This window comes from Cucurbita moschata, unplaced genomic scaffold, assembly GCF_002738365.1.
Source record: "Cucurbita moschata cultivar Rifu unplaced genomic scaffold, Cmos_1.0 Cmo_Scf00032, whole genome shotgun sequence".
In the NCBI taxonomy this organism is placed as follows: domain Eukaryota; kingdom Viridiplantae; phylum Streptophyta; class Magnoliopsida; order Cucurbitales; family Cucurbitaceae; genus Cucurbita; species Cucurbita moschata.
The window spans coordinates 2,168,232-2,190,242 of record NW_019268548.1 but is presented as its reverse complement, the minus strand read 5'-3'; the positions used below and the strand labels follow the sequence as shown (position 1 = coordinate 2,190,242).

Below are 22,011 nucleotides of genomic sequence, written 5' to 3'. Positions count from 1 at the left end.
CAAATTAGACAACAGGATTGGGTAAAGATGAAAGTAGGGAGGGGAGGTAGGGGTATTATAGGAAATTGAAGTTCAAGTATCAAACGGTGGGCTTGGCGGTTGGGTTCGCACCAGAAGGAGAAACGGTGACAAATGACAATTATGATTCTTTCTCCATCGCACGTGTCTCAACAGTCAACATGCTCTTCCTATCTCCACACAATTCTTGATTCTTCCTTTGCACACTCTCTTACAAAATCCCCTACTCATTTCTCTACTCTGAATCCCCAAGTGACAAGATAAGCCTCATTTCAGTTCAAAGATTTAAATTTAGGAAAGTTCCACCCCCGCTAATTTAGGGAATAATTATGAGTTTATAATCAAAGAATACTCTCTTAATTAGTACGAGGCCTTTTGAGGAAGCCCAAAAGTAAATCCACGAGAGCTTATACTCAAAGTGAACAATATCGTACCGTTGTAGAGAGTCGAACAAATCAAAGAATACTCCCTCCATTGGTACGAGGCCTTTTGAGGAAGCTCAAAAGCAAATCCACGAGACCTTATACTCAAAGTAGATAATATCATATCATTTTAGAAAGTCGTGTTCGTCTGAGAACTATGTAACTATGTATATGGAAACAGATGCGAACCTGAACTAAAATATGCACAACTTCTCTTTCTTCCATTTGTATTCCTGACATCGGCTCTCTACCATGCACGATGACCCTTCAACTTCTCTGCCATCTCCATTAGTTTGCTTTTGTATGGTAATTGGTAAGCAGAAATAAAGTTGCAGGCTGAAAGAATAAGCCAGAGAGCTCTTGCAATGGAAGAATTATGTAAGCTTGAACAAAATTTTCAAATGATTAAATAGATTAAAATTGGAAAAGATTTACAGCTACAAACTCCCGCTATGAATTTAAAAAATGAATATACATGCGGGGTATAACTCATTTTCAGTGAGATAGGTAACAAATAGAAATATATGGGTTTTGTTGTTAGCTTGCTTAGCCTAGCTGGGCCAGTCAGGTTAGGAAGCTTGCCTTTAACCGCCTAAAACTCGCAGCACTTGTCCAGTCCTTGTTTCATTTGTATGAGATGCGTCCACAAACTCTGTTCCTGGACCTGCTTTCAAATTGGGTACTCTTACTTAATTCTATGCATGCTTGTAAAGTAATAGATTCAAGTGTGCTGAAATATCATCCTCACCTGAAAAGCCGCTGTTGAAGCCAACAATGCTACACATTCATCAAGCATAGCTTTTTCTTGGGATGCGACAATAGTAAGTTCAAAAACCAACGTCTGCATTACCTCCACCTGAAAAACAAATAAGCCAACGATGAATAGCAGAACTAGAACTGCAGACAAAAAAACATTGAATCTCGCAACCATATAAACAGCTATAGATATCTAAATATTGCCCATTCAAACATCAGCAATCAATTCAATAAATTCGATTTTCAACGACCCAAATTTCTTAAAATACATCTCCTGAAGTTTCTAGGTAATTGATTCATGACAATCATCAAGCAGGTGATAGATATAATGAACTTTTATTAATATCCGCAAAATGTAGAGCTCACGGGATAAGATGCTAACTGGTAGAGGGAGAAATCCAAATCAGAGGCTTTGATGGTTTGCAAAGGTTTAGATACTTGCAGCACTAAGTTTATCTCCTCTAGCTATTGTGATCAGAACTATTCTTATTCTCAAGCAGTAAGGACATCAATTGCATTATAAGATGACAAGATTGGTCAATGTCCATAATAATTGCAGAGACTCTTGATTTCATGGAAGATGGGATGAAAAAACTACTAAATATTGATGACATTCAAGGAGTTGTTTAAGTATACCCTTGGGAGTAAGGAGCAAATGGAAGATCCCATTGCCTGCATCACCCCAACGGCTGAACAAATTGCACCATTTAAAGAGCAAGCATCTGCCTGTAAATAAAAGATTGTTGTCAGTTACCAATACTCGGCTTCCCATAATTAAAACAAATTACTGGCTAATGTAGCATACTCTTGCTCCTCCAGTTACTGGAACACGAAGAGTTCTCGACTCCAAATCCTCTTTGACTCCTGATAAGGATCGATTGTGGCTTCTTTCAAGCACAGCCCATTCATTGAGGTAGCTCATCTGCATCAATCACATGCAACATAAAAATCATATCAATTTGGTGAAGCATATATGAGAGCAAATGGTTGTTCAAATACAAGTAGGAGGAGAATTATAACTCCAAATTTAAAGAATAAGAAGCGTTCTGGTTGAATAAATTAACCAAAAAAAAAACTTTTCTCAAAGAAAACACTTCACACTTCACACGTGCTACAGTTAGTTGTGCTTCTACGTTGCTGGAGAAAGAAAGTAAGCTCCTTACTCTGCTACTCTACGTTGACATTTTATCCTAAAATTTTATACATTGCTATGAAACATTGATGTTCAGACCACGTGCCAAAATAGCTATTGCGTAAGTCCCGGGTTTTATTCATAGTCCTTAGACCAGGGTTGGCAAGCACAATTCCAGAAACTAAGTCACACCCATCATAAGTATTTTGGCTCAGGTCTGTCTAGGCATAATGTTAACTAATATAATTTGAGCATCACTTGCACAAAAAACTGTGTATTGCACTGAAAGTATAAAAGAACCGTGCTATTTAGAGTACGCTTAAGATATATAATGGCTTTCAAAGAATTAATAGTATTACTTGATCATTCATAATTGAGATCAATTTGAGCTCTAGCTTCAGCTGTTGGAGATCGATCCGTTTTCTGATTACTGAATCCCAAAGATTTAGTGTTGTATTCCATATGCCAAGAAGAGTTCTCTGCACCACAGCACACAAAAGTTGTTAATATTTAACTTGTACTCAAGTATACAAGCAACATGCCCGACATGCAACTTAAGATGCTAATTGGATAAAAGAAACAAAAAATGTCCCTAAAAGTTACTGCCAAGTCAAAATAAAATCTTCCGCTTGTTGGAATGTCAGAAATACAACTCAGTTTCTGAGCACAAGCAAATATGTGACAAGAATAGCAAATAGTTTCAGGCTGTTCACAATCGCAAGTAACAATAATCAAGTTTCGTGCCAACAGAGCACATGGTCATGTTGTCGTGAATAAAGGGGTTATAATCAAGCAAGATTGACATGCATTAAAACACAACCTCTGCTGTCACCTCCTGATTACGCATAACAGCCTCTGCCCGTGCATTAGCACATCTCCACTGCAAATGTCTATTATATAGAAGCCTTAGCTGATGAGCATCTTCTATGCAGCTGGCTGCCTTCTTGCCCTTCTTAAAGTCTGCTATGAAGCTAAGTACAGAAGTGGAAGCATTGGATTGAGTAGAATTTGAAGGCCTTGATCGTGATGAGCTAATTCCTCGAGAAGGAGGAGTTGATGGCCTTAATCGAGATGGACTAACTCCTCTAGCAACAGAGGATAATACTTGTGCCTTAGAAGGTGAAGATGGACGTGGGCCAAGACTTGGCGAATCATATCTGACAACTCGGTTTGTTATTATTTTAGTGCCTGCTAAACTTGAAGAAACGAGCTTGTTAGCTGCAGATTCCTGCATTGAACTGTCATTCGCTGAAGTTGTCTCAAATTCTTCCCTAGTCCTTCCATCAACATAAGATAGCCTCACATCACCACTGGTCGATTTCTGTAAAGGTTTGTTCATAGTCTTGCCCGTAATTGCCCTTGTAGGAGATAAACCGTTTCCTCTGAGTGGCTTGTTTAAGCTTGGGACCCTTTTATCGGTGAGATCCATGCTGCAACTTAATGAATTGGAGGACGCTTTCGCACCAACTCTAGTTCGCCATCTCTGATGATCTACGAATTGAGTCCGTGACCCATCAACTGGCTTGAAATTCTCTGATTGATCATGTCCATTCAAACCTCTTAGAGGACTCTTCTTTCTTTCTGGCGTGGGCTTCCGTGCAACAGTTTGCGTTTCAGCCTGCTTAGATGGGAAATTAGAAGAAGGCCTCAGAGTTCGATCAGAAGGAGAAGATAACACGGGTTTTTCCTTCTTACAAACAGGAGAAATTGTATCAGATTGGAATGAGGCGCTCAAACTTCTCATCGTAGAGGGCCATAAACTCTCAGCTCGACCGCCAGTCCTTTTTTTCGATAGCAACTCTACATCTGCAGGTGAACTATGAATTGGTGTGGCCGGGCGTGGAGGAGAAGGAGGTGTGGAGGGTCGCTTCCTCTCTGCTGATTGGGCTCTTTTAAGAACCATTTGGGAAGATGTAGAAACCGTCCGCGTGATGCTTGGTGATGGGCAACGCCGAGGACCAGACGACGATGAAGGAGAAGGTGACTTGTTCTTAGAACGCGAGGGAGACCGTGTGATAACTTCATTGTTCTTTTCTGCAGGAACCAATGGTTGCCTTGGCGTCGCTGCTGCTGCTGCTATTGTATGCTTTCTAAATGCCCGCACCGATTCGCATACATCCATCCAAACAATCGAAATTAGACCATAGTGATGGTTTTCTTCACATAACTACACAGTTCTCATTCCCCAAAAACTGAAAAAAAACAGTGCTCACACAAAGAAAGATCCTTTTCCCTGCATTGTATCTGTCACCACAAACGCACAGTTAAAAAGAAAGGAATAAACCAACGTTAAAGTAAAGAAATAGAAAGCGGAAAACGAATAAACAAACTTGCAAACATACAGTTCTTCAGCAGGAAAAGATTAATCGAATGGCGAACTTGAAACTGAAACACTAAAACTAATAAACTCGAATTGATTAGTTTCTAATCAAGCAATGCCCTCGACCCAAGTTAGATCAGACCACCGCAAGGAAGACGAAGGCAAGGTAGGGCACACAAAAGGGCCGCTTAAAAAAGGAGAACTGCCATAAATTGCATCAACGTCTAATCCTTACAGCTTTGGATTCGGCCTGCTTCGACACAAATTGCATATACAGAGTAGGGGTCCCCTCAGAAACTCCCGGGCGGGGAGATAGAGAGTGTGGGCTTTTGCAGGTCGCTGCAGGATAAGGGAAGTGGAACTTAACTGGAACTTATTCGGCCATGGATGGTTGGGGCTGACAACATGAAAGATTTCGTACATTCCGACTCCCAATTTGCTTCACTGTCATCTTCTCTCTTCAAAAAGATCTTCCATTAAAAATAATTACGACACTTGTAAAAGTAAAGAAGTCGCATTACCCAAGTTTCGTATCAGAAATAATACTTGTAGGTCTACGGGACCAGATGAAATTGAAAATGTATCATTCACTCCAACTGTCAAATGTTTTTTTCTCTCATTATTTGACCTAAGACGCCATTCAATTGGCTTGTGAGAAATATTTAATTTCTTCCACAGAATGGTGGATGTCCACGTGCAAGGAGAACCTTTGTCCGTTCTGAGAATTTACATGGCCGTAATAAATGGATATTAATACCAATCCGAAGTCAACACGAGGTAGAAACGCATTGAAACAAAATTAAGATTTATGGTTATGTGCAAAGGTTGGATAAGAACACGGTTTCCATTTGGACAATCCTGATTACTATTCTCCTCTTTATAACTTTCATAACTCAGCTACGGCGGTGAATAAATGCAGTTATACACAGATGAAATCTTCAAGGATTTTGAGGAGGAATCCTTATCAATGCCTGATTTTCGACAGATTCCTGCACCTAATACTGGAGACCGGCCTGAGCCTCTACTGCTCATCGACAGAAGTTTCAGAGATGTTGCATAGAGAGGAATATAAATGAACACGAGACATACTCGAATTTCAGAATATACAAACACGACAAAGAAAATTCTGTAATTATAATTTAAAATAAATAAAAAAGATCTAACGCCTTTTACGGATGATCCACGAGAAAGGAAATAGTGAAGTACTTCAAACTTATTATAGAAAACAAAAACAGTATCTCCCAACTCTCCAGCTACTCAAGAATTTAAGGGAAGAAAAAACTGGTTGAAAGGTTCGAATCGAACAATCATCAAACTAACGAACTCAATAGTAAAGACATAATGAAAAAAACCAGTCGCAAATTTAAACATCGAAGACATCAACAAAGGAAAATCAAAGTGTTCAAGAACAGAGTTCTCACCGATACGGCCTGAACAATCACGCGTTGAATCGGAAAAGCTCCTCGAGGATTCAATTTCGAACTGAAAATCAGAGTAAATTAGGCGAAATTTGATCAGAGAGTTCCGTAGGGCTCGATTTCTTCAATAAAAGAACAAACGAAGGCGAAATGGTTTCCGGAACTGAAAAAGAGACTTCGCCGTACAAGGCCCTCCAGCGGGCAGAGTTGACGCAGTTCAGATTTTCGAAGAACTTCGAAGAGAGGAAGAAGAGAAGAAAAAGCGCTTGGTTTTAAAATAGAGAAAATTAAAATTAAATTAAAAATAAAAAAAACAGACTTAATGGAAAAAGAAAAAAAAGAAAAAAAAAACGGTTATATTTAGGACTTTTGAGAAGGTAGGGACCACGGAAGACAGTTAGTTTCGCGCCACCTAATTTTATTAATCCTTGTGTTATAAAATAATTAAAAATACAAATTTAATTTTTAAATATATAATTTAATTATAAAAATCTTAAAAAATAGGTCAAATGAAGCATAAAAGGAATCTAATTACTCTTTTACACCAGAGGTAATTGACTTTCTTTTTCCAAGAAAATTACACCAACCCTTATTAAATCCTTCCATAAAATAAAACTACTTTTAATAAATAATATTTATGTAATTAACATGGAAAAAAATGGTATTTATTTTTATTTTTATTTATTTTGGTGCAAGGGGGACCTTACTCTTAGGGCATGGGCAATAATTAATTCAAACCAAACAAGAAAAGAATGGTACTAAAATAAAACAAAAAACTATAGTGCTCTTGTTTTTTATGGGAGTATTTTTTTTTTTTTTTAAGGAGGAAATTTAAATTCACTTCTACGATTTGAAATAAATTCCGTTTTGAGGTACCATGTGATGAAATCATAAGTTTACGAGTCAAAATTGATTTTTTTTACTTTTTATTTTTGAAATGATGAAATATGAGATGTTTTAGGGACCGAGAAATATTTAAAATTAAAATAAAAGGACAAATGGATAGAAGACACATAAATAAATGTTTGGACATCAAATGATTCTGAGACCCATTCCTCGAAATTCTTTCATTCAATTTCTATGGAACTCAATTCCCCTTTTTGTCTTGTTGTCTCTACTTTTATCCACCAACACAATTAAAATGTCTCCTCACCAACTTCTTCTTCTAATACGATTATATATTAACCTAATTATTACGCATTTAAATTATGAATTTTAAAATTATTTAAGTATTTAGACTCTTTAAAGGTTTTGAATTGTTGTCCGTTGTATATAGATAAACCAATAAATTACTGTTCTCGTAGTGTATTCAGTTTAGAGCTCGATATTCACCCGTCAAATTATTAAATAAATAAAAAAAAGTAGCTTTAAGTCAAGTAATGGAACACATTTTCATTAATGATGTTTAAAATTGATTCAAACTATGTTCTTAGATGGGCTAAATATTGAAGGATGGAATGAGAAAAAATATTAATTGTTGGAAAAGATGGGTGGGAAGGTAATATAATATTAAATTTGTTGTAAATTGTGTTTGGATTTGATTTGGTTTTTTTGGATTAGATTAGATTAGATTTGGTTATTTAGATTAGATTTGATTGGGTTATTTGGATTAGATTTGATTCTGTAATGTTATATAACGAGAGAGCCCTCCTTCCATTTGAATATCCATTTCTAACAAGTGGAGGAGACGGGAGAGTTTTGGGTGTCACATCGTATTTGTTGAGTGACATATTGATGGGAGTTTTTGTAGTGTGATAGTGAGGTATTCACTTGTAACACTTAGGTTTATTGGTGATTGGTTGTTACCTGTGGATATAGAAGAACTTCTTATTTCCGAACCACGTAAATATATTGGTGTCTCCTTTGTGTAATTTCGTTCATTGGTGTTCTGAGTACATTCATTCCGCTTCCGGTGCTCAACAAAATTATCATGGGTTTTAATTTTTTAAATTTAATTTTTAAATCAACCAAATTAAAGGAGTTTAAAAAGCTTAGTTTGGAAGTAATACCATATTTGGTTTATGGATTTATTTGATGGGATGGATTACGTCACTGAAATCATGATGTCGTGGCGCACATTCATTGGCTAGAAATTGTCCCATTTTTTAAATTAAATTAACAAAAAAAATTAATATTTTTATTTTATTTAAAAAATACTCTTAAAATTTTTAAAATTTTAATAATACCCTTATTAGTTTTAGGTAGAAAACAAAATAACCATTTTAAAAATATCTCCGAGTATTCAAATGTTTAATTAATACTCTTGAATTTAAAAATAAAAAAAATTTTAAATTTTTTTTATGGTGGGTACCACATTTCAAAAATACTACTAAACTATCAAAAATAATATTAAAAAATAAGATAATTTTTTTTGTTGAACTCTTGTCTTATAAAAGTTGAAAAGGTGTTAATATTATTTTTAAAATTTATGGGTATTTGATAAATAAAAGTATTTTTTTAACTCTTTATTAATAAATTATTTTAAAATTCAAGAATATATTTTAAGGGGGTAATTTTTAAACATAGGAACCATTTTTATCCAAAACTAAAACAAAATAATTTTTTTTTATATTTTTTTAAAATTTATAAATATTTTGTACACAAAATATAAACGATATTTTTATTAATTTTAATTTTTTTTTTCAAATGTGGCCGCTATCAAATCAAATAGAAGAAAAAAAAAAACTATTTGACTACGGAATTTTCTAATGCCTTCCTAAGTCTTGGTTTTGTTGACCAAACACAGCATTAGGTGTTAAATGACCTTAAGATCTGGGATTTCAACGGTCAGATTTAATCAAATATTTTGTAATTATGTTACAATTAATAAAATAAGTTTGTCTATCTACTCTTACCGGTCATCGCCTCTTTTTGGGGAAATTCTTTTTTTTTTTTTTTCTTTGTGATAATAATAATAATAATAATATTTCAACTCTAAAATAGTTTTTTTTAATAAAAGAAAAAAAAACAATATTGACGATGGCTGATAACGACAGGTCGTAGTGGCAGCCATGGATTGGGTGTGAAAGAAAAAAAAAACTAATAATAAAATTAAAAAAATCAATAATTATAGAAAGTAGAAAAAAAAATTTTATTAAAAAATAAGTACCACATCAGCTTTTGTGGGTAATTAATGGAAAAACTGATTTAATTTTTTTATTATTTAAATTAAAAAAAAAAGTAGTGCATATTGCATAATCTCAAAACAATAATGTTTTGATATTTGACAATTCATAAGTCAAATGAGTAGTTTTTTTTAATGTACATTTTAACATAGTCTACACCATAGAGTAGGAAAAATTGTTAGTATATTATAAAATAAGATAATAATTGAGGGATAAATAAATATAAAAATAAAAAATACCTTAAACAAAATTAACAAAAATATCTTAATTCTCATACATAAATTAAATATTTCAATATCAAGATATAATTTTAAAACAATATGGATAAGTTATAAATTAAGGAGAGGAAAGGAAAATATCCACGTCAGTAGCTGGCTGTTACAACAATACTCCAATTTATTGAAATAAATTTTCATAAATTCCAAATCCATAAGCTTTTTTTAATTCTGAGAAAATATTATACGGTTACACTAAAGTTACTTTTGAGGATACCTATATTTTCCTTTTATTAATAGCTGAGCTATATTCAGCTAACATTAATTAAAAACTTTACATTTAAATTCATTATTATCATTTTCAGAGCTTTTGGGCCAAAAGGTGAAATTAAAGTGTGAAATTGTGGGTTACAAAAAGAAATTTTTGAAAACTGAAGGATAGTTTGTGAATTTGTGATGTGGACAGGGATCATTGTGCAAATAAAGAAAACTCATTCAAGACAGCCTGGTTTGGTTTCGCTCATTACAAATAGAAGCCAACAATAAATTCCCTATCATCACTTGCTTCTTTCCTTTTCAATTCTCCAATAATCCCTACAATAATACAAATGTTTCAATCAAACCGTGTCGTCGACAACATGTTAGAGATTCGAAAAATAAATAAAAATTTAAGATTCAACGAACATGTTTTCTTTGAGCTTCTCTTCAAGATTTTTAAACTGTTTCCATACCCTTAAGAAATGTCGATGTATACCCTTATAAAGAATGCCGATGTGGGATTTCACGATCCATCCCTTGGAGCCAGCGTCCTTGCTAGCACATTGTCCGGTATATGGCTCTAATACCATTTGTAATAGCTCAAGTTCATCGCTAATAGATATTATCCTCTTTGAGCTTTCCATTATACACTACAAGAGTAACATGATCCTTAAACCATATAATGGAATTCCTAATAACTAATTAATCAACTTAATTTTATATTATAAACTTTGTATAATATATGAGTTTGGTTATTCATTGTATTTAAATATTAATTTGGCATGACGTGGTTTTATGAAAAAGGAGGACTTTGTTTTAAAGAATTTAATTAGTATTATATTAAATAAATTATTGAGTATTTTTAAAAATAATTGATTTTATTATTAAAAATGTCCCCACGCATAATAGTATAAGTGTCTCATGTGTTCAACTTGTGCACCTCACAACAACAGAACAAACATTTGCATGTCTGACATGTTCCCTTCTTTATTTGCTCTTCTGACAATTCTTTGTCACAATTTTTTTTAAATTTTAATTTAAGAAAAAATAAATAATTAATTTAAGGGTAACTGTAACTCATATATTTGTAATTTATCTCTATATGTCAAGTTCGTTTTCGGGTTAAAATCTATAATTTTTGCAAAGGACGAAAATTGGGGAAAAAGTGAAATTATTGTGAATTTTTCAACTACTTCAAGATAATGAAAGACGAACGTTGAAACGCTCGATAAAGATGAATCAATCATATCTATATTCACTAAAGATGTATGAACAAATAATCGAGTAAAATTAAGGCTGAATGAGTCTGGTATCAACCAAATTCAAGATGGATTGGAATATGAAGCTTAGAACTTAACTTGCGACCTAATTGGGTCCTGACTCAATTGATTGTCTTGACGACCTCGACGAGTTGATCACATTTCTTTACATTGACCCGTTTTTCTTTTCGTCTTGAAATTCAAAAGAAACTTGAAGAATCTTACACTACTCGTTGTAAGTCATCTCAATCTAATTGCACCTATCGATTTTTAAGGTGATAATTGATGTTCGAGTCGGTGTCTAATCGACACCGAACCGACAACATAGAGTGGGGCTAGAATAGGAAAGGCGAGTGAGTGTAGTTTTGTTTGATTTGGGAGAGGGTTGTTGTGGTTGAGACAGACATAGGATACCATACACATTTTAATTGCAATGCCACAACCCAACGCCCGCCTCTGTCATTCTGTACCATTCATTTTTATTTTCATTGATTTGGAAGCCTCCGTAATTGCACTGCTCAGACTCCACAGGGAATTGCAAAACCTACGTGTCGGCCTGCATAAGCAACACGTGGCCTCCTATCTCTACATCTCGCTGTTCTGCCAACGGGAACGTATTGCCTTTCACCGAAGCCAACCGATATGGGCCTTTGATGGGCTTGTAAATAACTTGAAGCCCATTTTCCTTAATGGGCCCACAACTAACTCGGCCCATTTATCATACCCACCCCGCTTTTCTTGCTTGGTCTTTTGCCGCACATTTTTTCATTTTTTTTTAATTATTTTAAAAATATTAAATAGATATTAGGAAACAGTTATATACAGTTTGAATTAGCAATTTATCATAAATTACACGTATTAATTTATTAAAAAAAAAGTCAAATATTAGAATTGAAAACCCACCAAATATAAAATATTCTTAATAAAGCTTAAAAATAAATAAATAAATAAAAGGAAGAAGGAAACAAAATTATTGACGGGTATCATTCCTTTGGTATTATTAAATTTTTAAAGACCACAAGGATTGGTCGGCTATGAGGGGAGCCCACCGTGGCACGCTAGAATTGGGCGGTATTATAACCGTTGGCCATCACCACCAACGGATAACGACCTTTTGAAAAACTCTCCCGTATCTTTTTTTGTGTCCCTATGAAAAAGCAACTATTTTGTCCCCCTTGGAACTATGGTTATCAATTTTGAGTCATCATGGATATGCGAACGTGGGTCGAACTTGTCGGTCTGATTTTGATTTTATTGAAGATTCTTGTTTTCAAATTTTGAAAATTTATAAAGGAGTCCACGTAGTTACGATTATTTATCGATCGTGCATTTTTAATGATTTTAAAAAATTATTAAGTTAAGTTATAGAAAACATCTGTAATTTCGCTTAAATTTCTTTAATATTTTATTTTAAAAATATGGACAAAAAATCATTAATATCTATGCGAAAAATAATTCCTAAAGACAATTTAGGGAATTAATATTGAATAAGAAAAAGAAAATTAGGGTATTAAAATTGATATAAAGCATTTTATTTATTTATTTATTGGAAGTTGCCGTGTTTGGTTTCAAGATAAGACAGCACTTTTGTTTATTTTCCTCTTAAAATCACTACTTTTACTTTTATTATTATTATTATTATTTTTTTGTGTATATTATTAATCATATATTGACTTTTGTATTGAAATTAATGGCAACAACTTTTTCCCCCTTCTAATGTATTAACCCTGGATTCTCGAATTGTCACCGATTTCTTACTCAAATTACTAGCATACGCGTTTAAAAGGTATGACATGAATATCACTTTCATTATTAAAAAAATTTAAATCTTTTAACTCATTGAATATTAAAATTAATTTTATCGAAAAAATTAGTTAGGATGAAAGTGGATTGAGACTCAAATAAGTATAAGATCAACTTATCTTCCTTAGTACTAGACTTTTTTTGGGTGAACCAAAAGCAAAGTCAGGATATTATGTACGAAGTTGATAAAATCATATTATTGTAGAGATAGATAGGGGTTATGTTATTATATCATCGAGTATCATATGTTGAACACAACTTTTAGTGCAAAAAAATATTATTAGACACTCTGTATAATACTGCTATACGTCACTACTAATCATTGCTTAAAATTTCTTAGGATGAAAACTTTAGTAGGAAGAAGGGTATTTACAGTAAAGACCAGACAATTTATTATTAAAATACTTAAATTATTTTCCTAAAATATATATACCGTTTGACCCTAGTGATGATATTATATCATGATTTAAACCTATCAAAAATAATTTGTTATATTGAGAGTAAAGCAAGTGTAATGAATCACAGTTTGATCGGTTAGAAATTTTGAGGACAGAAGAAAAAATATTAATCACAAAATGTTGATGTGTCTAGAACCCGTGTGGTGGGCAGGAGTTTTGGACGTCATAATCTTGATGGGTCTAAAACGCGTGTGGTGGCCATTTTAAAAATAACTCAAGAACATGCTTGCTTTTGCCTACAAAGCGAAGCAATGCCGTTGGCCCGTTGGGACAAATAAAAATATCTTTATTGTATAAATCAAAAAAACTTTAAAATATATACAGTAATTTAAATGGTGGGTATCCATTTTCTTGCAAATCCCACGCTTGTCCATATCAGAGCGCTCCCTCCTCTGATCTGTAGCGTCCATAAACGCCGTTTTCTTATTCAATGATCGAGTGGACTCTGATTTGGCTTTCATTTTTGTAATTTTTCACTCTCCTTCTTCCTCTCTACATATTCTCGACTTGGTTTCCCCCTGAAAATCGCTGCAATTCCTGTCGGTGAGTTCATCTTCTTGTTCTTCTCTTTCATGGCGGTTTGCTTAGATCTCTGTTCTCAAAACCTTTGAAATTCGAAACGACTGTTTAGTGGAAATCGTTAACAAAATCGGCGAAACTGAAGACCCCTTTAGCTTGTTTCTGGTAAATCATTAACAAAAAGGTCGAAAGAAGCAACCCATTTAGCCTGGTTTTAGGAAATTATTTGACGGTTTGATTTCATTGGAGTTTTCTTTTCCTTTTAGTTTCTTTTCTTGCACGAAACCCTCTCTGCAACTGGTTTCTGATGTTCGTTTCTTTTGTATTTATGATTCGACCGATTGTAGATCGACCCATCTCGGTCTTTGGTTGAGGATTATTTGGATTAGCAGAGCCTAGTGGTGTTTACAGAGTTCATCAGGGAGGCTTCAATGGCGGAAAGTGGTTCAGAAACTGAGATGGAACGTGTAAAAGAAGGGCATGGAGGTGGTCAACAGCTCCTACAGACGCTTTATTCAGAGCTTGATAAAGAACGAGAAGCCTCAGCCACTGCAGCAAGTGAAGCCCTATCGATGATTCTGCGATTGCAAGGAGAAAAAGCTGCGTTGAAGATGGAAGCAAGTCAATATCAAAGAATGGCAGAGGAGAAGCTTTGCCATACTCAAGAGTATCTTGCTGGTTTTGAAGATATGATATATCAAAAGGAAATGGAAATCGCTTCTCTTGAATTTCAAGTGCAGGCTTATAGGTATAAACTCTTGAGCTTGGATTGCCCTGATTTGGGTTCTTGTGAACCCAGATTTGCTGATAAGTTCTTGCTTCAAAACAAGGATTTGGTCACTAAGGGAGTCACTAATGGAGAAATTGGTGTAAGTGGCTATGTGAGAAGAGCGCAGTCTCTGCCTCTGACTCAACTTGATGAATTGTATTATAGAAAATCTGTTGCAGAAATGGAGAGATTTGAGATTCTTACACCGGATAGCTGCCCGAGTATCGTGGAACGATCGAACTGCTGTTCGTCGAAACCGATCGAGATGTTAGATGAACAAATAAAAGAGATATCTGATTCTAAAGGGAGTGGTGAAGATAGATCCAAAAGTTTGAATGGTGGGAGTGTTGTTTGCCATTCAAGGATTCAAGATCATCCTGATGTTGTAAGCCCCAAAAGTTGTGGTTTGTCAACTGTTCAAGATATTTTCGAGATCCCAGAAGCGAACCAAGCTTGTCAAACTCGGATCAAACCACAGGAGAAGTCGATTTTCGAAGGCGAAAATCGACTAGGAAAGCCAGACCCAGTACTGATTGAACCATTCAAACAGCACCATAAAGATGTGGAGCAAACCAGAACAAAGAAAGCTTCTAGTTGCAAAAGCCAGAAGAACAAACCATCAAAAGTAAGGAAAGTAAAAGCTGTAGGTTCCAGCACGATTCCTGTTCAGGAACAAATCGACGAAATCGTTGCTGAATCTCAACCTTTTCAGCAACTTTGTCGTGCAACGTATCAGCTCGAACAGAATATAGACAGTATAAGGCAAGAGATTAGTAGTGCAAAGGTGGAAGAGATGAAACTGCTGAAGGAGATACAAGAACAGCTGAATTCTATTCAATCTGAGATGAGAAGTTTGAAAACCGAGCAGCGCCCCAAACCAGATAACTCGATGTTCGACCTTCTGCAAGAGGTATAGCCTATACTCTCCTTTCCTTGTCCATTAAGATGCAAAACCATTGATAATATATACTGAAAAAGACCATATTTTGAATGGACAGGCAATGGTGTACTTCTGGTTTTGATTAAGCACTGTGTTCTGTTCTAGCTTGACAGCAGCAGCCTACAGCCGTGTGAGAAGCTTAACAAAAAGAGTTTCGGTTTTGACTGAGATTTATTGATGATATTCTGATTTAGTGTGCGTTGGATTTGAGTTCATAGAATGTATAAAAGAACGTATAGAACAGATTCTATACTGTATATAAATCAGTACATGACAGGAGTGAAGCAGCATGTCTTTAGCAGAAATCTATGTAGTTACTTCATCATTTGCCTCTAATTCTTTTGTGAAATACAGTTGTGTTTGTCCTACAGTTCTTCGTTTTATATGTGTGATGAGACGCCGATTTCTTCATGCAAGAGACAACGACCCTCTTTGTATTTTCACGATGGTATGATATTGACTAATTTGGGCATGAACCTTATGACTTTTTTTTTCTTCATCCAATTTCGTATCCTTAAAGATAGATGTTCTTACTTATATATACACGATCTTTCTATTATCTAGCGAATGTGAAACTTGAGTCACATTTTCGACTAATGTAGAATCACTTGAAAAGACACAAAATCACGTAACTCTTCACCTGGAGTCGAGCTTAATAATAATTAAAAAAAAAATCAAAATTTTCGTCGATATGTCAAACGTTTTTGTATCTTTATGGGTTCGATACCGACATGGTGGGTGAATCGAAATTTTTATAATTTATAAAAAAAATTAACAAAAAGATAACTGTTCTAATATTAAAATTCATTATGTTATCCATACATGCTTCTGCGATGATGTCAGTTGATGTCAATATTAATGGGCTTGGCATCTGAGGCCCAGAAAGCTTAGCCCATTTGTCGGCCCAGTTTTTAGTGAGGCCCATAAAGACAGCCCAATAGGCTTGCGCGGTAATTTTGCAAGCCCAAAATCAACTTTGATTCTCAAAACCTAAACCTTAAATAAATAAATAAAAGGAAATATAATAATAAACAGTTTTTTTACTTCAATAAATAAACTTTATAGAATTATTTTTATTATAAAATAATGGGAAATTTCTGTCGACAATTTCGGAGTATGCATTTTTAACCTCACACGACCACACGATTTTCACGTAAAAAAAAATATAAATAATTTGAGAAAATGGACTTATTTTTTAATTAATTATTATTTATTTAAAAAGGAAAAGGAAAAGAAAATTAGGTGTTATGAACTTTAAGAAGTGGCAATGCATCCCAACCCAATAGCCCATTTCCAAGAAACAACACATTTGTATTGGGATTATGATTCGGTTGACAAAACCCTAAATCTAAATAATATCTTTTAAATTAATAAACATTACAATTCCATTGGTTATTATTATTATTATTATTATTTTACTACTAATCATGATTAATTAGTCTCAAAGTAATTTGAATCATAGGACATTTAATATGTTTAATCTAAATTTAATCCACTTCTTTTTAAAATTGTTCACACGTGAGGAAATCCAATTGGTCAAAAGTACAAAAGTCAAAGCCCACTGGCGCCAAGTGATCATCCACTAGTCAACGGCGGTTAGGCCCCAAAATTTTCAAATAAATTGACACTGCTCCTTCTCCAATTCATCCCTTCGTGGAACCCTTTTGTCTCTGTTTCATCAATGGGGGGTCTTTGCGAGCTCCCTTTTCTGTGCTTCGTTTTTCTTCTCTTCAAAGGAGCATTTGGCAGCCTTGAAGGTTACCATCACAACAGAGCGGCATTGCTTGCTTTCAAAAATGGGGTTTCTTCTGACCCAAAAAACCATCTTCAAAATTGGAGTTTAGATTCAAAGCTTCACTTGTGTAACTGGACGGGGATTGAGTGCAGCAATCGCACCCACCAAGTTGTTTCCATTGTTCTTTCTAGTACCTCGATTGGAGGCACCGTTTCTCCTTTTCTTTCCAATCTTTCTTCCTTGATGATTCTTGATTTATCTGAGAATTTCTTTGAAGGTCAAATCCCCAAGGAATTGGGTTCTCTGGTTCATCTTCAGCAACTGGACTTGAAAGGGAATTTACTCACAGGAAAGATCCCCACAGAGCTTCAAAATCTTAACCAATTGGAGTATCTTAATTTGGGTGGCAACAGGCTTGAAGGGGAGATTCCTGAGCTGCTGTTCTGTAATGGGTCGAGCTCTCCATTGAGGTATATTGACCTGTCGAACAATTCTTTAAGTGGGAAGATACCTTCCAACGATGGGTGTGAGCTGAAAGATTTGGTGAAGTTTCTGCTATGGTCTAACAAGCTGGAGGGTCGTGTTCCAGCAGCTCTTTTGAACTCAACGAAGTTGAAATGGCTGGATTTGGGGTCAAATAAGCTGAGTGGGGAGTTGCCTGTTATGAACATGCCATCTTTGGTGTATGTTTACTTGTCTGATAATGAATTTGTGAGCCATGATGGGAACTCAAATCTTGAGCCGTTTTTTGCTTCTTTCTCCAATTCTTCAAAGCTTCAAGAGATTAGTTTAGCTAGCAATCATCTTGGTGGAGAAATTCCTTCTATTATTGGTGATCTTCATGTCAATCTCTCAGAGCTTCATTTGAATGATAATCTCATCCATGGCTCAATTCCTCCTTCCATTTTAAACCTCACAAACCTTACTGTTTTGAACTTGTCTGGTAATGTTTTGAATGGAACCATTCCTTTTGAGGTTGGAAGATTAAGGAAGCTTGTTAATATTCACCTCTCCAGGAATTTACTCTCTGGTGAAATCCCACCTTCTCTTGGTGAGATTCAGTCTCTGAGTTATATTGATTTTTCAAGCAACGAGCTGTCTGGTTCTGTTCCTGAAACCTTGGCTAATCTTTCACAGTTGAGACAGCTATGGCTTTATGGAAACAAGCTCTCAGGAACAATCCCACCAAGTTTGGGAAAATGTACCAATTTAGATTTCTTAGATCTTTCCAGCAATCAGATTTCTGGTGTTATTCCTAGTGAAATTGCTGTGAGGACCATGAAGTTTTATATGAACCTGTCAAGAAACCATTTACATGGACCATTGCCATGGGAGCTTAGCAAGATGGACATGGTGCTTGCCATTGACTTGTCCTCCAACAATCTCTCTGGCACAATTCCATCCCAGCTTGGGAACTGCATAGCACTGGAGCACCTCAATTTGTCTTTCAACTCCTTTGATGGGTCTTTACCAGTTTCCATTGCCCAAATGCCTTATCTTCAAACGCTTGATGTTTCTTTCAACCAATTGATTGGTAACATTCCCGACAGTATTCAGACATCTTCAACTCTCAAGCAGCTCAACTTGTCTTTTAACAGATTTTCTGGTCGAGTTCCAAACAATGGGGTGTTTTCATGGCTGACATTGTCTTCTTTCCTTGGTAATAATGGTCTTTGTGGCTCAATCAAAGGCTTGCCCAAGTGTAGGGAAAGACATAAGCTCTATAAGTTGTTGCCAATTCTGTTGTGTTCTTTGGCAGTTTTTGTACTTTTCATTACTGGGATTGTCTTCGTATTCCGGTCGAAAACGAGAATGAATCGTTTCGGTTTGAATCGGAGGTGTTCGAAAGAATATGAACAACAAACTACAGATTGGAAGGAGGTGGAATATCCAAGAATCTCGTACAGACAACTGGTGGATGCTACTGATGGTTTCAGCTCTTCCAGCTTGGTTGGGACAGGAAGATTTGGGGAAGTCTACAAAGGAATTCTACCGGACAAGACAATGATTGCTGTCAAAGTTTTGAAGCCAATAAGAACAGCAGGTGATGTCTCAGGAAGCTTTAAAAGAGAATGTCAAGTGCTGAAAAGAACAAGACATAGAAATTTGATCAGGATTATAACCACTTGTAGCAGACCAGATTTCAATGCTCTTGTTCTTCCATTGATGTCAAATGGGAGCTTGGAAAACTATCTGTATCCTAATGGGTTAGGATTGAGTATTCATAAGCTAGATTTGGTTGAAATGGTGAGGATTTGCAGTGATGTGGCTGAAGGAGTGGCGTATTTGCACCATCATTCGCCGGTTAGAGTGGTGCATTGTGATATTAAACCAAGCAACATTCTTCTTGACGATGATATGACTGCTGTGGTCACTGATTTTGGAATTTCAAGACTGATCATTGGTGGAGGAGAAGCTAACAATCTTTCTTCTTATGGAAACGAGTCAACTTCCTTCAGTTCAACTCATGGTTTGTTATGTGGGTCTGTTGGCTACATAGCTCCAGGTGAATAACCACTCGATTTCTAACTCAAGCACAGAACTGTGAAATCCCATACTGGTTGGAGAGGGGAACGAAACATTCTACATAAGGGTGTAGAAACCTCTCCCTATTAAATGTGTTTTGAAATTGTGAGGCTGACGGGATACGTAAGGGGCTAAAGCGGACAATATCGGTTAGTGGTGGGCTTGGGCTGTTACAAATAGTATCAGAGCTAGACACTAGGCAGTATGCCAACGTGAACACTGGACTTCCAAGGGGGGTGGATTGTGTGATCCCACTTCAGTTGGAGAGGGGAACGAAGCATTCTTTACAAGGGTGTGGAAACCTCTCCCTAGCAGACGCGTTTTAAGATCGTGAGGCTGACGGGATACGTAACGGGTCAAAACAGACGAATTAATCTTATTAACATTTTTGTTTGCATTTGGGAATGCAGAATATGGAATAGGAGAACGTCCATCAACTGAAGGAGACGTGTTTAGTTTTGGAGTTCTTCTATTAGAAGTTGTGACAGGAAAGCGTCCAACTGATCATCATTTCCAACAAGGTTCAGGCCTACATGAATGGGTAAAAAGCCACTACCCTCACAAGCTTGAAGATATAGCCAACGAAGCAATGAAAAGATACGACCTTCCAAGGCCAAACGTTGCACAACAATCTCCCAAACTGCAATGTCAAATTCTATTCGAGTTGATCGAGCTCGGTATCATGTGCACACAGTACACTCCATCGTCCAGGCCAAGCATGGTCGACGTAGCTCACGAAATGACACGTTTAAAGGAGCATCTCTCAAACTCTTTATCATTATGGATTCCAGAACCTGGTCCTGCCAAACATGAAGGTTGCTGATTATACACCAAATGATTTAGCAGTTTGGTAACGTGTTCTTAAGAAAGTCAGCTGAAAAGCCACTGAAAACTGATATTAGAACCTAAATAATGTCATCACCAAATTGAAAAGCCACTTTATGAATGGATCTTCAACCAATCTGTTGCCCAGACAATATCCAAAAATATCTATTAAAGAAATAGAGTCGTGTTTGGAAAAAGGCAGCACATGAGGGTATTGGTGCCAACATAATTTAATGTCTCTTTTAACCTACCATTCAGATGGAATTAGCAATATGGATTGTAGATTATGTACTAAGTGGAGGATCATAGAAGTTCTTCGTATCATCTTCCAGCATAATGATTATCTCCACTTTTGAACTTTACACTTAAATTAATTAATCACTTCCACTTCACCAAAAACTGAGTATACCATGATGTTTGTCTCAGTTAGGTCCAAATCCTGTGGTGAAAGAATTTAGATTTGCTGTAAGTGTAAAAACAATCTCTAAATTTGATTACAGATACGATGGTGAGTCAACGTTTCCTGTTCTTGAGCTTCATGGCCAGTTTGGAATAGTTTTTTAAGATTGAATCAGAATCTCCCCTTTTCGAAGTAACCGCCTAACTCAAAGCCAGCAGATATTGTCCGCTTTGACCCGCTACGTATCCCGTCAGCCTTATTATTTTAAAACGCGTCTGCTAGAGAGTGGTTTCCACACCCTTATAAGGAATGCTTCGTTCCCCTTTCCAACCGTGTAGGATCTCACAATCCACTCCCTTGGAGGCTCAGCGTCTTCACTGACAAACTGCTCAGTGTTTGGCTCTGATACCATTTCTAATAGTCCAAATCCATCGCTAACAAATATTGTCTGCTTTGGCTCGTTTTAAACACATCTACTAGGGAGAGGTTCTCACACTCTTATAAGGAATGTTTCGTTTCTTTCCCCAACCAATGTGGGATCTCACAATAAAAGTATTTCAAGTATGTTAGACCGCCTTGCAACCAACCCAGCAGAGCAGAGTCTACCAAGAACGATCCTCTACAGCCGCAGGACCGAAGCCCGTTGAGCCATTAATCTCACGCTCTAGCCACAGGGGCAGTGGCTCATCCTCCTGACTTCGATTCTTGGCTCCTTAGAATTCAAAGACACAAATGTACAACCTATAGAACAAGTTCTGTTGAAATAGGTTGTGGAATCTCACGTCGGTTAGAGAGGGGAACAAAACATTTCTTATAAGGGTGTGAAAATCTCTCCCTAATAACCGCGTTTTAAAACTGTGAGGCTGACGAAAATACGTAATAGGCCAAAGCGAACAATACCATGGACTTGTAAAGATTAACATAGAACAAAGTTTGATAGTATGAATGAGAAGACTTGTAAAGGAAGTCAACTTCTGATGCATATCTGCACTCAACGAACTCTATTCTACCACATTTTCGCTTTGAGCACGAGTTGCGTTGTCATTGGTTAATTTCTCGTCTCGTCGTAGATTTAGAGTCGTCGTATCGTTGCAATCTTATCTAGCTACAAAC

General features: G+C 35.9%; 3 protein-coding genes and 1 non-coding gene across 8 annotated transcripts; 2 read left to right on the top strand and 2 right to left on the bottom strand.

Annotated features, from left to right (window-relative positions):
• Positions 1 to 834: 834 nt before the first annotated feature.
• Positions 835 to 6,343, bottom strand: LOC111429893 (AUGMIN subunit 8-like). 4 transcript variants are annotated; one of them, XM_023065970.1, is made up of 7 exons: positions 6,070 to 6,343; positions 3,161 to 4,572; positions 2,688 to 2,807; positions 2,002 to 2,118; positions 1,833 to 1,922; positions 1,189 to 1,296; positions 835 to 1,104 (listed from the first exon to the last, which is right to left on the bottom strand). In XM_023065970.1, exons 2-7 carry the CDS (start codon positions 4,448 to 4,450, stop codon positions 1,033 to 1,035), a joined length of 1,797 nt encoding a protein of 598 aa, XP_022921738.1. In that variant the 5' UTR covers positions 4,451 to 4,572; positions 6,070 to 6,343; the 3' UTR covers positions 835 to 1,032. The 4 variants fall into 4 exon arrangements, with proteins under 4 accessions (XP_022921738.1, XP_022921735.1, XP_022921737.1 ...); XM_023065967.1 differs by having other exon boundaries at positions 3,149 to 4,572; positions 6,070 to 6,341; XM_023065969.1 differs by lacking the exon at positions 6,070 to 6,343 and adding an exon at positions 4,884 to 5,298 and having other exon boundaries at positions 3,149 to 4,572.
• A 7,175-nt stretch (positions 6,344 to 13,518) lies between these two features.
• On the top strand, positions 13,519 to 15,902 carry LOC111430151. 2 transcript variants are annotated; one of them, XM_023066331.1, is made up of 3 exons: positions 13,519 to 13,727; positions 14,051 to 15,382; positions 15,471 to 15,902. In XM_023066331.1, exons 2-3 carry the CDS (start codon positions 14,135 to 14,137, stop codon positions 15,492 to 15,494), a joined length of 1,272 nt encoding a protein of 423 aa, XP_022922099.1. In that variant the 5' UTR covers positions 13,519 to 13,727; positions 14,051 to 14,134; the 3' UTR covers positions 15,495 to 15,902. The 2 variants fall into 2 exon arrangements, with proteins under 2 accessions (XP_022922099.1, XP_022922100.1); XM_023066332.1 differs by lacking the exon at positions 13,519 to 13,727 and adding an exon at positions 13,734 to 13,868.
• A 1,148-nt stretch (positions 15,903 to 17,050) lies between these two features.
• LOC111430110 (putative leucine-rich repeat receptor-like serine/threonine-protein kinase At2g24130) lies at positions 17,051 to 20,610 on the top strand. Its single transcript, XM_023066275.1, has 2 exons — positions 17,051 to 19,653; positions 20,084 to 20,610. The coding sequence occupies exons 1-2, from the start codon at positions 17,094 to 17,096 to the stop codon at positions 20,494 to 20,496; spliced, it is 2,973 nt and encodes a 990-aa protein (XP_022922043.1). The 5' UTR covers positions 17,051 to 17,093; the 3' UTR covers positions 20,497 to 20,610.
• Positions 20,611 to 21,458: 848 nt separating this feature from the next.
• Positions 21,459 to 21,670, bottom strand: LOC111430159. The gene has a single exon (XR_002708291.1). It is a non-coding gene; the product is annotated as a Plant small nucleolar RNA U3 (small nucleolar RNA).
• Between the last annotated feature and the right edge of the window lie 341 nt (positions 21,671 to 22,011).